Source organism: Melanotaenia boesemani, chromosome 10 (assembly GCF_017639745.1).
Source record: "Melanotaenia boesemani isolate fMelBoe1 chromosome 10, fMelBoe1.pri, whole genome shotgun sequence".
Taxonomy (NCBI): Eukaryota; Metazoa; Chordata; class Actinopteri; order Atheriniformes; family Melanotaeniidae; genus Melanotaenia; species Melanotaenia boesemani.
In genome coordinates this window covers 4,175,823-4,191,475 of record NC_055691.1, presented here as the reverse complement: position 1 = coordinate 4,191,475, position 15,653 = coordinate 4,175,823, and the positions used below count along the sequence as shown (strand labels likewise).

General features: G+C 36.9%; 1 protein-coding gene across 2 annotated transcripts in view; it reads left to right on the top strand.

The window, feature by feature from the left end:
• The window catches only part of cadps2 (Ca++-dependent secretion activator 2), a 224,303-nt gene that overhangs the window by 140,020 nt on the left and 68,630 nt on the right, over window positions 1-15,653 (top strand). Inside the window, exons 15-18 of one of the 2 annotated variants that reach the window (XM_041996779.1) lie at window positions 866-929; window positions 3,153-3,276; window positions 6,910-7,010; window positions 13,964-13,972. In XM_041996779.1, the coding sequence (XP_041852713.1) occupies window positions 866-929; window positions 3,153-3,276; window positions 6,910-7,010; window positions 13,964-13,972 (298 nt within the window). The remainder of the gene's footprint in view (window positions 1-865; window positions 930-3,152; window positions 3,277-6,909; window positions 7,011-13,963; window positions 13,973-15,653) is intronic. The other variant, XM_041996780.1, reaches the window with a different exon arrangement.

The following is a 15,653-nucleotide window of genomic DNA, read 5'->3' as shown; positions in this document are numbered from 1 at the left end:
GTTTAAATTATTTTCTTTTCCACTGTAATGCTGTGATAGGTTAAACAAACAGATCAACTTCAGATGGAGTTTTTTTAGGTTTCAGTAGTCTGACATAGAGCTAAAACAACAAACACTGCTGGAAAAAGTGCAAAAATTGTACAAAGTTTTCGTTCATGCATTGGAAATATTTGAAGTTTTGTGACATTTTTACCCTGCAATGGCAGTAATTAGATCTTATAAATGTCATGCTTCTTTCCTACAGATATAGATTTTCTGCTCAGATGTTTTTGTATGACATCTTAGTTTGTGTTCTTATATCACTGGGAGTTTTTGTTCGACTCCCGCGTTTCTTTACCACACTTGAACGTACATCCATAATCTTTGCTCTTTCCTGGAATTTTTCTTTTTTTTTTAAATGAACATCATGAACTCACGACTTTATGAATGCAGTGAATTTTCAAACCAAGTCCTGTCTGATACTGTGATTTTTTTTTTTCCTTTGTTTTGTTTTTTTATACACTCAGTTTTGTCGCTTCTTTCCTTTTTAAGTGATAGAACGTAACATCTTGTAGGGTTTTGTCTCATAAATGGCTAAATTGTGTGGCTGCTTTTCTTTGTTTATTAAGTACTGTTCACTTGTCAATTAGCAAAGGAAAACCTCCATGAACTGCCTCATCTGCGTTCAGATGGAGTTGGAGGTGAGAAAAGCTTCCTACATCAGAGTAATTAGATGAAAGAAGGCAGCCATCTGTTGACGCTCAGCAATGTGTACTGCTTTGCTCCCATCTTCCTATTATTGTGGGGTTTTTTCTTTTCTTTTTCTATGTTGTTGTCCTTGAGATTGCTTTTAAATGTGATGCTCGCCCACGTTTTGCATCTGCAGGTATTGCTTTCCCTTTGGAAGACCAGATGGGGCCTTGAAAGCGACTCTCTCCCTGCAGGAACGGGTAAGGAGACACTCCAAAGTAGTTTTTGCATCTCTAATATTATTCTAGTCAGTCAGCAGAAGTGCTCTTTGGAATCAGAATCAACTTTGTCTGCAAATCATGAGTACACATTCAGTGAATGTGTCATTCGTTGACAATATGGATGCTCCGATAACACATTTTTTTAAACCAAGTATGTAGATTGGAGTACTTGCCGATACCGAGTACTGATATGAGTTCTAATAAATTCCATTATCAATCACTGGTAAGGAGTGTGGACCAGAATGCCAGATGCAACGAATGAGCAGTTATTTGCCCGGTGGGTCATCCTGCGGCCATCCTCTCAATGTAAAGCTTGAAAACTGTCAGAATCTTCATTAATGGGGAGGATAAAGTGGTTTTTGGTGGATTTGGTAAAAAGACACCTACTTGCAAAAAATAAGCTTTTGTCACAGAGGTCAGATTTTTAATGTGGCATATAAGTGATACCTTTAAAGGAACATTAATTTTATAGATTAATCTTGTTGCATAAACCTGTTTAGTTTGACAGCCCTGTCTTTTACATTGGTATTGGGTTCTGTAGTATTGGAATACTTTTATGAATACCAAGTATGATTATGCTGACATAATATCCGACCAATACCCAATACTGGTATCGTTATCAGTGCATCCCTAGTTTTTAGTTGCGCTTACTGTACTTAAACATGATGCATGTGGGAGACAAAAGTCTTGGACATAAAACATGGACAACAAAATCTGAATATGACCCATGCAAACTGGCTGTAGTAGCTCTTCCTTTATAATAATAAGATGTGAGTGGCCTTTTGCTTCCCTCACAGCCAGCCACTGCTTCAAAACCCCACAGGAATACCCTTACAGAAAAACTTTGCTCCACATGTGACCCCATGGTTTTACACATGTGAAAAGATTTTGGAACATTTTCATGGTAATAACATGTGAAACCCATACAACCACATTTGGAACCTATGTGTTTTGTAGGTCACATTTTACACCTTTATATAACAAGAAACATGACCATACAAAACCGTATAGGTTCCACATGTTGTTATATGGGTTTCACTTTGGAATTTACATGAATTTCACATGTTATTACCATGAAAACATGTGTTGCTAATTTCTGAAACCATGTAGCTCAAATGGGAAACACATGAAACTTGTTAGTTCTTGCCTGGCTAACCAAGCCGTGGACAGATGTGGTGTGTGAACTCGAGTGACTGAAGGCCGGGCTGGCCATCGTGAAGAAAGGAGGAAGGCAGGAAGATAAAACAAAGCTCTTCAACTGTTTCACAGTGGTTAGATTATTTTTAATAATCCATATATACTGCTGTAAATTCTTCAGAAAGGTGTCACATGGCCATATTTTGTATGAAAGCACCTGGAGTACTCTAATCTACTCCAAGTGTGCATACAAGGGGTGTAAAGTTTGATCACAAGATATTATATAGATACAGATTTAGATCAATTGCAGATATCACAAATTCTACCGCAAACTGTTTTGATTCAGTTTAAGATCCATCACTTGAGGCGAGATCATGCAACGTGCTGATTGAACACAATCATTCCCATTCACAGCAAATCACAAAAAACAACTAAAATTTCAAAATCTAATTTTCTCTCTGAGCTCAATCAGAGCTCTTAAAGAAAAATCATCTGTTCTTCAAGCAAAAACAGACCAAACCACATTTTGGATGTTGAGCTTTAAAATCTTCACATCATGGAAAAGAAAACTAAAAACAAATTTCTATTTGTAAACCCTCCTCCTATGTCCAGTCTCAAACTAAATATCCCACATTCTTACTTAAGCGCATCTTAAAAATTATGGCTGTGTTGGTGACTGATATTTTCAGAATGAATGCTATTGGTCCATTAAAAAGGAAGGTTGTAGCCCAGTGGTTAATAAGGCAGACTTGAAAAAACACCCACGCTTTGATTATTATAATCCAGCACAGATGACTGATTTTTATTCATGTTGATATTAATCCTTTATTGATCTCATAGACAGCAGCATCCATGTCCTAGAGACAAAATATTCTCTGTATCAGCTTTAGCAGCATTTCCCAGCAGCCCTACCAGAGCAGGTGACCTCTGGAGGGGGACTAAATATCAGCAGAGATGGAAATCGGCTCCTGAATTGGAAAGTTGATACTAAAAAGCAACCATTTCTTGCTTTAAACATCTAAGTGTGTACAGACTTTTTGACCAGGAAAACTGCTCTGTTTTCAGGTTTTGATGAAAGATATCACCACACCTGTTCCTTCAGAGGACATGATGAAGTTGGTCCAAAGGTGTCTGGAAAAGGCAGCTCAAATCAACTACAGTCAGCTGATGGATTACGCTCAGATCAAGGGTGAGATTTTAATCTTTCACATCCTGCTGAAGCAGAGAAGGACAGTAAATGCTGCAGAACTCCAGCTTGTTTTGTAAACACAGTTACAGCAAATACAACAACAACAGCCGGTGCTTTGAGGATTGTTCAGCTAAGAACAAGACATTGTTGCAGAGACATGAACAGAGAGTGAGGGGGAAAGAGGTGGAATGAACAAACCACATGTTGGAGAAGACAAGTTAAAAAGAGGGATGTAACAATCCATCATGCCACAAATCTTCAGTCATCAACAATCCAAAAACATTCACCCAAATAGAAAAGCTGACCCAGTTCTTCAGGAAGAACATGACAAAGTGTTTTGTTGTCTTTGTTCTAGCAACCAAAATCTCTTTTAAAAACCTATAAATACTCAGATTAAGGTTCACATGATGTCCTGATTTAATGTCTACAAATATTTTTTTTTTCTTTTCAGTTTTGTCTTACATGATGTTAATGTTTTAAAGTTCAATATAAAGATAGTAGCACATTTTTGTTCAAAGAACAGAGTTTCTGCTAAGGTCAGAATAGTTTTGTTTAGACATGTAAATGGGTCAGTGACATGACGTGCATATTTTTGTGTCCGAGTGTATATATATATATATATATATTTTTTTTTTTTTTAAATAATTTTAGCAATTTATTAGATGCACCACTTTATTCTACGAAAAAAAGTTTTAATACATTTTCAGCACATTGCAATAATTTATAGTTTTTTATGTCTTTATGGTTGAATGAAGAGGTTTATAAATCTATATCAAATTTTGATAAAATAGCTTTATTCTTACTCATTGGTAGACTGTTACACTTTCAGTGTCAGGTGGTACAACCAATGTAAAACTAGGAACATGTTATTTTATCATAAAACTCTTTCGTTTAGTTTAAAAATATATGCTTGCCCATGCTAGCAAATGCTGGCTAATGCACTAAAATTATTTGCAAAAGTCAGCTGGTGCAACTGATGAGAATGCATTACATTGATTAAATGCTCATAAGTTTTAAGTTAAGGATGTTATAAACTTAGAAAATATGTTATTATTATTTCTTTAATAAATTTAGATGCCTTTGTCAAGTAAAGGCGCCCCTCCAGCCTATGCCACCTTGTGCCCTGGCAACAACCCTGCCACACCATCCTTGCCCTCACCTGCAGCTACACATGCTCGTGCAGGGATGTGCAGAATCGCCTTTTAATCCATTTTGCCATTGTCTGTGTGTCAGTTATTGCGACTTCCTGTTTCATGGCGTCGGACCATTACTCGCCATCCTTATGTTTGGCGAAGGAACTTGAGATTCTTACTGTGGTATCATGAAGGGTCTGACATGTTGTAAAGCACTTTCAAGTGTGTGGGATTAATCATAAAGAAGCAGGACCAACCAGAGAGCAAGAAGTCTCCTACTGTTGGAAGTGGGCGGAGCTAAGTATAGCCTGGAAATTGGGTATATATATCTCTTGCTGATTTATCGCTTTCAATTTGATGTTGATCAGATAATTTTGAGTAATTATAAGGATTTGTGCTGTCATAGCGTGATATTGAAATTGGCCATCTGCCTTGGCCACGCCCTTTAACCTCGTTAAAGAGCGTGACCTTTAACAAAACCTCATTTTTCAATGCAAAGAAAAAGGGCAAAAATTCCTGTTTGATGTTTGATTTTACATGTTCAGCGACTGGAGAATTTTATCCATGTGGGTAAATGTAAAGGGCAGCTAAATTTATGGCTAACTTTCACTGACAAGTGCTACAGGTACTTGGTGATGAGATTGAAGTCACATGCAGCAGCTGGGACGAAATAAAAAGTTCCTATGACTCCATCCTGCTGATATAATTTTTTTCTACACAACCGATGTCCTCAAAGTGGTCTGAGAGCTACAACCTCTTCATTCACGGCACTCCTGCAGAGTGGGACTCCTTTACTGCCACCTGAAATGGAGTATCTACCTGAACCTCTGCTGAACAAACATTTCAAAGTGTTTTGAAATATTTGTTAATCTTTTAATGTTCAAACACAATTATTTTTATTTAGTATGTGATTAGTGTTTCATCTCAGTTACATTCAATTTAATGATTTAAAATCTTGCCATACTTTTGATGAATTGGATGTGGACGTCTATCCATCCATTTACTGTTCCGCTTAATCCAGTTCAGAGTCGTGGGGAAGATGGAGCATCTCCCAGCAATTATGAGGTGAGAAGCAGGCACACCTGGATAGGTCACCAGTCCATCGCAGGGGTTTAGATGTATTATGTACTCAGCATATTTCTTGTCTTTACTAATTTAGTCAAGTGGCACAATTTATAATTGTCAGGTAGTGCAACCATGTAAAATATCAATTTAAACCAATAAATAACAGGTTAAGGTGAAAAAAGGGTTGACCACGACGATGGGAGTAGCTGTTGTATTGAATGCATTCATTTGTCTATTTATAAATTACTTTTCTGTCTTCAAATGTCACATCGGATGCTGAAATAAGGAAATATTTGACCATTAGAATGCAATAATCTTAAATTATTCTACATACAAAACATAACCACAAAATAATAATATGTGTTGCTCACTGTAGACACTCTAAGCGACGCTTGCCTAAGATTTGATTTAGAATAAATCATAAGAAAATATATATTTTTTGTAAATAATTGGTTGTGCCACCAAACATTTTTTTGCAGAGAATTTACAAATACAGTAAAAAAATGAACCACTTTGAAATGTTATTTAACAAATAACAGACGCAAAAATATGCATGCCATCTATTTTGAAAATACTTTTTAAAAATATCTTTATAGAAGCTTTATTTGTCATTGAGCCAAATATATTAATGAGAAAGATGCAAACTACTATCTCCTGTTCTTGATATAAATTAAACAAGGACCTAATTTTTCTCATTCTTGGTCTACCTGATAAACATTTCAAACTGCTGCAATGGACAGACTGTAAACCTGCAGCGAAGCTGGGTAGCAGGATTATTTTTGACAGAATATTTGACATACGTGTCTAAATGTAATTTAAAGGTTTTCTATAAGACTTGGTCACCATTTTCAGATTACTAGATTAGCAGTTTACCGGTGTGTGAGGGATTAGCTAAAGGGTTGCATGAATCAGAATATAAAGATTTAAAGCAAATTATTCTGGACTAGTTTTATCTTTATAATATTTGTTAAAAAACTTTAACTGACTCTGGATATGCGACTTGCCCCATGTGGATAAAACTGTACTGTATGAAAGGACGGGCAAAAATACAATTCTGACAAGCATTTAATCTCTCTAATGCTATCTGGTCTTCTTTGTACTTAAATTCCATTGAAAATATAGTAAAAAATGTTAAATATCTAACTGAGCTCAGGAATTAAATCATGTGTTGATATTTTGTTTTTAATGATTTCATATGACTGGAGGTGGTTTTGTTAATCATCTTTGATATCAGAAAACTTTTTTTATCATGATTGAACTTTTGATTTAGTCCTTGTGTAAAAAAAAAAGTGAAAAAAGGAAAGAGGAGAACAGGATAAAAGATTTAAAGGTTGTCCTAATAGCAGGTTGTTAGCATCACAAGGAAATGTTCTGTGTGACCAGCAGAGGATTATAAGACATTTTTCTGCCCCCCTCCTCACTCTGAACCCTTCAGTGGACCTCCAGGAAGCACCAGAGAAAAGGTTGGAGGACATGATGAGGTTGGGAGAGCTCTGCATCGAAGTCCTGCAGCAAAACGATGAACATCACTCTGAGGTATTTTCTTCTTTTTTATTCTTAATTAATCGATTTCATGAGTTTTTACATGTTTTTTGAAAGTTAAAAGGAGAAAAAAACATGTTGCTGTTGAGAAAATAGTCAAAAACACCAAAAGAAAACCAAACATTTCTATGTAGCTCTTAGATAAACCAGATCATATAAAATACCGCTGATATTTGTTTTGATTAATTAATGTCTCTTCCAAATCGATCCTCACATGTCTTTTTTTCTCTTAAATCTTCAGAATGTTATTTAGTCCAGAGCAACAAAAAAGTTAAATTCAGCTTCACAGAAATTCTACAACTAATAAAAGTTACAGAACGTCATGTTTACCGGAGTAAAATCAGAGGACAGATTCACATCAGTTAATTTAAGTAATTTCACATGTTATCTTTGATTTTAATGAAAACAAAACCTATATTTTGACCAACAGGACTTAAAATGGTGCAGGGCTTTTATTAAAGGAGCTATGAAGAATTTCAGACCTGGATTTGCAGCATTCAGGATGTGTTGCTGTTATGAGATGAATCCTGAGATGATGCAAACAGGTCATGATAAAATACCGGGAATGCGTTTACCGTCAGAAATGTTCAGAACTGCAAACCCATGGGGTAAACTCAAAGTGACCACCCTCTTACCTTTTATCAGAGTGAAATTATCAGCTTTCCTACACGATAAAAACACAGCATTATTACAGGTTTAAGAAGTGTTTCTAACTTTCTTCTGAGGCAGTGCAGGACAGTTCTAGTACGTGCTGACAGACAGCTGGATGCTGGTTATAGGGAGTCAGATATAATGGCAGCTTTGGTGTTAACCCTCCTGTTATCCTTGGAGTAAATTTGACCCGTTTAATGTTTATCATTAAAAAAAAAAAAAAGTAAGATTTTTTTCATGTTTCATGATTCCTAATTTGAAGGGTGCAATTGATTAAGCATGAAATGATCATGATATTTTTCATGTGTGTGCTGAACACATTGCACGCATTGCTGTTCCTCTGGGATCAATTTGACCAAAAGCTGTTTTAGCTGTGTGTGTGTGGCCTAACATTCCCACATCTGCAGGTGCAGAGTTGATACATGAGGGAGGAGAAACAATATTCTCATTAGAACTTTACCGTATCATGAACATAAATGTGTGTGTGTGTCCGTGTGTGTGTGTGTGTGACCTACTACTCACACCTGCTGAAGTAGAAATGATATTTCCCTTAGTGATGTGGATCGATACCAAAATATCGATACTACTGATACCAGTTTTTTAAGTTCTAGAATCAGTTTTCATTTGATTTGGGGTAAAAATGATATCTATCACAAACTGGAATACAGTAAAAAGTAACTATAATATCAGGATCTTCTCTAAATTATACCTAGTTGACAGGAACTACTTTTTCTTCCGCCTGCACAGCATCAGGGCGCAGCAGTGCATCTCTAACTCACTCAGGCCGTAGCAGCCGTAGCATCACATGGTATAATTAAATTATTATGAGGAAGAGGAGGAAGTTAGCTTGGAGTGATATGTGTCCCTGAGATCAGCTCACATCAATTTAGCAGGCCTAGATTTAGTTGGTGAGGATGCTGCACAGGCTGGTGTCATTAAATATTTAGAAAAACAATCACTATATAGTTTTTAAAAATAAAAATACTAATGAAAAATATTTAGTGGTATAGAAAGACAATAATAATAATTTCAGTTTGAGTTACAAAGCATTTTATAAAAATGTGACTACCACTTCCTTTCCCCTCAGCGTCGCTGCTTCGAAAGCGATTTTCCAAACACATTAAGTTTCTCTACAAAGTATCAGTATCGGATCGGTATCGCTGATAATGAATTATATTTTACTTGGTATCGGATCAGAGAGAAAATGAGTGGTATCGCACATTACTAATTTCCTGCACAGTGGAGGGCGCGGTATTCCCACAAGGACATTGGTTGTTCATTCAAAATCATATGGGGAAACATAAAAGTTTGCACGGCAGCCCTCTATCCAAATCATTCCTCATCATGGTCTGTGTATACTGGACTCTTTCTCTCTCTCTCTCTCTCTCTTTCTCTTTCTCGCTCTCTTGAAAATGTCCAATAGGAGAAGGTTTCCTATCCATGATATTTTGAAACAGTCCAGTGAAATTGACATAGAGGGGAATTGTGTTGAGGAGAACCTGGATTTTGAGGCATTCTCATTAGTGCTGACCTTCCTGTTGTCACTTAACCACCGGCAGACACGAGCCCTTCTAAAACTGGAAAGATGATATGGTCATGGTTATGTGTGGTGGCTTCTGATTTGTTCATGCAGACACAGTTTGACTCTGTGAACTCTGCTGCTGAGGTGCAACAACTTTGCTCAGTTTCTGTTTCTCTACGGTACATGTGGAGGACAATGAAGACGCACCAGTCCAGCAATGAACATGATGTATGAAAGGAGTTCATAAACTTAACATGTTTTCTGTTAATGGGTCGATTATCTGTCTAAAGTTCATCCTGGCTTTGCACTCTCCTCCTCCATTGCAGAAATTCTGGAAAATAAGCTACTCAAACTAGTGAATATCGAAGGAAAAACGGTCTAAGCTTCTGGCATAATTTTAATTTGAGAGACGGATGATAAACAGAGAATATTTGTTTTGAAGTGTCGTTTCACTCACTGACTCTGTTACTTGATGTCTTGCCGATTAATTAATGGTTAAATAAATAAAGAAAGAAAAGCTTATTTATCAACTGTTCTGAAAACACATTTTGTGTGCACTACCCCTTTAACACTATTATTCATACAATGTGTCAGTATAAATAAATGATATTTGTTTGATAACAGAGTATTGACACTTTTAAACTTGAATTTTATTGTTTTACTATTTCTTTTTTAAAATGAGGAAAAAAATGTGAAATGATACATTTGAAAATGTGTTAAAACAGACATATGTTTAATTAATTCATATTTCATTTTAAAAACACTAAGGCTGTGAAAATAAATGCGTTAACTGCGGTTACTAATATGTGAATAGTTGCGTTCACATTTGGAAAACATTTAACGCATACAAAGCATGACAAGCCCAATATATTTGTAATTTCTCGGGTACAACGGTGGGACATAGAGGTGTCTAGAGGCGAGATGGTAGGAGATGAGCCAGCTGGCTCTGTGGATGGATTTGATTTAAAAGAACATTAACGGAGCAACACATGGCGTCGCACCCGTGTGGGGATGAGGGAACTTTAACACCAACATTTTTCCTGGTGAGAGGGTTCAACACTTGGACTTTTCCCACGTTTTAAAAAATATTTCTGCAGTTTTGCACAAACATGGCTGCTCTCTGGTCCTCTCTGTGTCTGAGCGGCCTCCTCCTCTCCCCCTTCATCTCCTGTTGTTCTGTGACTGACTGTCAGTGATCATATGATCATTTTTCTGGTGCGAGCACTGTCTCTCGTGTTGGCTTTGTTTATCGTTCATCTAAGAAGGAGAAAACTAGTAAATCATGGTTCTCACTGGCACATATTGTTTTTGGCAGGACCCTTCTCTAACAAAGGAGTTGACAGGTGGTAGAAAGGATTTATTCTTCAGCTATGCTGGGCGGGTCTAGAAAAGTTTTGATGGCGGGGCCCAGGCAAGGGCACTGGCCAGGACAAAGGTGGCACAAATTTGACCTTTAGACTTTTTTTAATGTCTATTTTTCATAAAAAGTTAGACTGATTATTACAACTACAGCTATCATCTAATGTAAAAACAAAGTGAAAATAATTCTTGTGAAACGAACAGCCAATGATCTGTTTTATCACCAGTTGTTTATTTTGGGTGACAGTATATAGAAGAACATTACACGCTGCATTTATGACCCTTGGATCTGATGTTTACCCAAGGGAAGGTCATTTAACACTAAATATTTGTAGCATTGGCTCATTCTGTTGATACAGTAACACTAAACACAGGCAAATTTCAGGCATAGTCGCAAATGGTGACTAATCATTATTAACTCATTTGTATTTTTTAATCTAATTTCTGACTTTAATTAAAATTTTTAATCATTTGACAGCCTTAAAAAACATACAATTTATGTATTTTCAGTCGCCCTGTTATTTTACATTAGACATGTAAATTTGCATCTATTTTCTGTAATCTTAATTTTTTAATTTCCCTTTATTTGTTTTTTTTTGTTGTTGTTGTTGTTGTTGTTTTTTCAACCACGTAGAATCACATTCATTCTTGCTATCCAAGCAGCTGAGACAGACTTTGCTTATATAAGCTTTGTAAATCCACCTTTGAAAAAAAAAGTTCTGAAAAGTACCTTTAAACCCACAAAGCTGCAAAGAATGTTGTTGTTCATGGTGTTTTAGAGGCGAGGCCCAAAGAGGAGCAGCTCTGAAGCAAATTAAACATCTGTGTCATAAGTTCACACTTATGGGTGTAGCCTGAACAAGAAAACTATGAAGACCACTGCAGCGGAGGTTAACAACAGTTAAATACTAGTATTTATGTATTTCTAGTAAGTTTGATGGATTTTGGAATGGGGTCATTGTTCACCCATCATTAGGAGGCTGATGTGCATGTGCAGCGTATTCTGTGTAAAACTGATCTGCGAGCCCATTTTCAAGTTGAACTCAGCGATCTTTTTTTCTTTTCATTTTTTCTCACTCCAGGTAACGGCAGCAAAGACATTACAAATCACTTGATCATTTCGTTTATATTCTTGATCACTTTTCACAGCTCCATTAATTTTTCCTCCACTGTCTCAGTTGGCAGCCTTCATGTTAAGTGTCAGATGACATGACAAGTGGCAGCACTGCATTACCGATCGCAGCGTAGACACGATGAAAACAACGCCCACGGCCCATATGCACCCCGAGTTTAATGCCAAGGTGTAAAACTGATCAATCATAGGTGTTGAGATGTGGCAGTTTTACCGGCCTGGAGTAATTGCATGCCGTATAGGCATCTGTTTCTGCACTATTATTAAAACACTGCTCTGCTGCTGCCATGGTGACCAGCAGATTTCTACTCAGAGCTTCACAAATGAAGCTCGGATTAAAGGCTTTATGTCAGAACACTGATACAAGCTGTCATAACTTAAAATTAGAAATCATAATTGTTTACTCGGTTAATTTCTTTGCAGGCAATATGCTCAGTGTCTTGCTGATTTTTGCTTTTGTCACTGTCAGAATGACGCTGAAGTGTCTAAATGCCATAGTTTCTTCTTCTTTATGTAGTGATCTCCCTTAACATATGTATGCCCAAAGTGACCAATTCAAATTTAGATTGTTCCTTAATAATGGAGTTATTTTACAGTTGTGGATGATGTCACTAAAAATTAAAAAAAATAAATAAATAATAAGCCTCCGTGTCTAAAGTGTCCAATCATCCATGTAACCACCACAGGATGTTTTGTTGTTGTTGTTGTTTTGTTTTTTTTCCTTTAAGGCAATAAACCTAATCACAACAGTTTTCTGCCTCTTACAGTTGCAATGTGAGACAATAACAACAATGCTATTTGGAAAAAAAAATGTCATTATTAAAAACACATACATAGGTCCACCTGTTTAACTGCTCGTTAACACAAATATGTAATCAGCCAATCACATCAGCAGCTTAATGCGTTTAGTCACGTAGACATGCCAACCTGCTGAAGTTCAAACTGAGCGTCAGAATGAGGAAGAAAGAAAGTTTAAGTGACTTTAAATGTGGCATTGGTTGTTGTTCTGAGTCTTTCAGAAACTGTTGATCTACTGGGATTTTCACACACAGCCATCTCTCGGGTTTACAGAGAATGATCTAAAAACGAGAAAATATCCAGTGAGCAGCAGGTGTCTGGACCAAAATGTCTGGTTGACTTCGGAGTTCAGAGGAGAATGGGCAGACTGGTTAGAGATGATAGAAAGACATCATGAAGTGAAATAAACACTGGTTCCAACCAAGATGCAGAACAGCATCTCTGGACACACAACACGTCCAACCTTAGAAACAGATGGGCTACAGCAGCAGAAGACACACCGGGTGCCTCCTGTCAGCTGAGAACAGGAAACTGAGGCTACAATTCACACACACTCACCAACACTGGACAATAGAAGATGGAGAAACGTTGCTGGTCTGATGAGTCTCCATTTGAGCTTCACATTCAGATGCTAGGCTCAGAATCTGGTGGAAACATCATGAAAACATGGATCCGTCCTGCCTTGCATCAACAGTTTAGGCTACATGTGGTGTGATGGGCCCCTTAAAACCACTGTGGCCTGGTTTAACCAGCACAGCCTACCTGAGTATTGTTGCTGACCATGTCCATCCCTTTATGACCACAATGGAGCATCTTCTGATGCTACTTCCAGCAGGATAATGCACCATGTCACAAAGCTCAGATCATCTCCACCTGCTTTCTAGAACATGACGATGAGTTCACTGGACTCCAGCAGCCACAGTCACCAGATCTCCATCCAATAGAGAAGCTTTGGGATGTGGTGGAACGAGAGATTCTCATCATGGATGTGCAGCTGACAAACCTGCAGCAGCTGTGTGATGCTGTCATGTCAATATGGAGAAAAATCTCTGAGGAATGTTTCCAACACCTTGTTGGATCTGTGACACCAAGAATTACGTCAGTTCTGAAGGAAAAAGGGATCAAACCTGGTACTAGAAGGTGGACCTGATAAAGTGTTTATCTACTTCTTTCCTGTAATTACTACCCTTTTTATCCATTTTTGTCTGTGATTCAGCATCACTCCACAGGAACCAGACTGTTCATTTGTAATTGAAGGTGGGAGAGAGTTTATGTTGTATTAGTGGTTGGGAGGTGTATGATGAATCACATCAACAATAACACAGAACAACATTCTCTCTCCAAATGACTGCAGAAATTTGTCTTTAACAAGATACAGAATTCAATCCTGTACAACAAAGTCATTTAGTTCATCAGCTCAGGTCAGACTGGTGTTTTTTATCTTACTCTTTTCTGTTTCCCTTTTTTCCCCTCCGCTGTGTGAAGGGAAGAGAGGTAAGTTTGTTGTTTGTTGTCATGTCTGTGCTTCATCTCCACCAGCTTTCTTGTTGTTGTGTGAATTAGTGGATGTTTAAAAACCCTTCTATTTGTGCAAACAGAGTGACGTAAATCTATGATTTTACAATGATTTTATTTGGTTGTAAATTTGTGTTGTAGTGTGCGTCAGGTGTTTTGTGCCTCCAGTTTAGTGTGTAACAACAGTAAATATTCATGAGAACCAAATACATTATTTAAAACTCATGTTTCTCTTATTATTTATTGTTTTTCTAAATGGATTGTTTCTACTTTTACTAGAATGAGCTATTTCTGTTTTTGCCGTGAGCAATGACGAAGGAGAAGAAAGTGGAGAAATGACCAGTTGTGAATGCTCTGTTGTGAGAGGGTAGAGGTATATTGAGGCAACAGGTGTAAATCAACTTTGTTAAAGAAGTTTAAACATGAAGAGGTGGAGATAATTAAAGACAAGTAAGGCAGAAAACAGAAATAAACCATTCCTTTTTATAAATGGAAACTGTGATGGAGACAAGAGTCTTTAGTTTAGCTTTTTACGCCTTTATTTGTTATATGAATATAAAAGAAAAGAAAAATGTTTGTTTGGTGACTTGCTCGATGCTGGTCTGGTTAGGGTTTTTGTCCGACAGTCCCCTGTTGATTGCTGCCTTTTGCCCATTTCAGGATAAATGCCTTCCTGTTGATGAACCCGTGTACAACTGGATTTATTAGTGTTGCATTTGACACATATACACACATTTAAAAAAAAAGAATGTGGAAGAAACCTTCAGCTAGGAGGCTGGCCTGGTTGAGTTAGGTCTCAATTCTAAAAAGCAAAAAAAGTAAGCCTGTATGCTTTGTAAAATAAAAATACATCAGAATACATTCAAATTTCAAGACCCAATATTTTATTGACCATGATTAAAAAACATCAAAAGTTAAAAGTTACTAATTTTACTAAATCATTAAAAAATATCAGCTCATCTTGAATCTAATTCAAGACAAAACAAATGGCTGGATAAGAAGGTGGAGCTAAAACAAACACTGTGTGAGTAAAAATGCAACTTAAGGAGTTTGAGTTTCTAAGACGTGAAGATGGGCAGAAAAAACGTTGAAACTTTGGAACAGGAGCAACTAAAAGTATCTCAGTTAAAATCACAAACAACTGGAGGGGTATTTGGCAACTAATTGGGTTAATTGGCAACAGGTCAGTAACATTACTGGATATAAAAGGAGCATTTCAGAGAGGCAGAGTCTCTCAGATGTAAAGATGGACAGAGGTTCACCAGTCTGAGGCAAACTGCGTCTAAAAAAGTTTTTTTTTTCAACACTGAATTGCAGTGACTTTGAATAGTCCATAAATAACATTAAGATTAAAAGAGAACATGGATTCATCTCTGTGTGCATGGGACACAGAAAAGATTAGCTAAGTAGCACTTAGCAGAAAGATGATAGATTACAACCTGAGCCTTGTTTTCATGTGACATGAACAGTAAAAATCTTTAAAATTATGAGCAGCATCATGTAAGATAAATGTTTTTAGAAAGTTTAGTGTTGATTTTGTAAATCTTATGTCAAATCTTGAGCTTTTTTAGTGCTAGAGATAAATAGCTTGAGATCACATTGTGCATCACATAAATGTCAGTAGATGCACAGATCTCTTAGTCTAGACCAAAATGTTGCT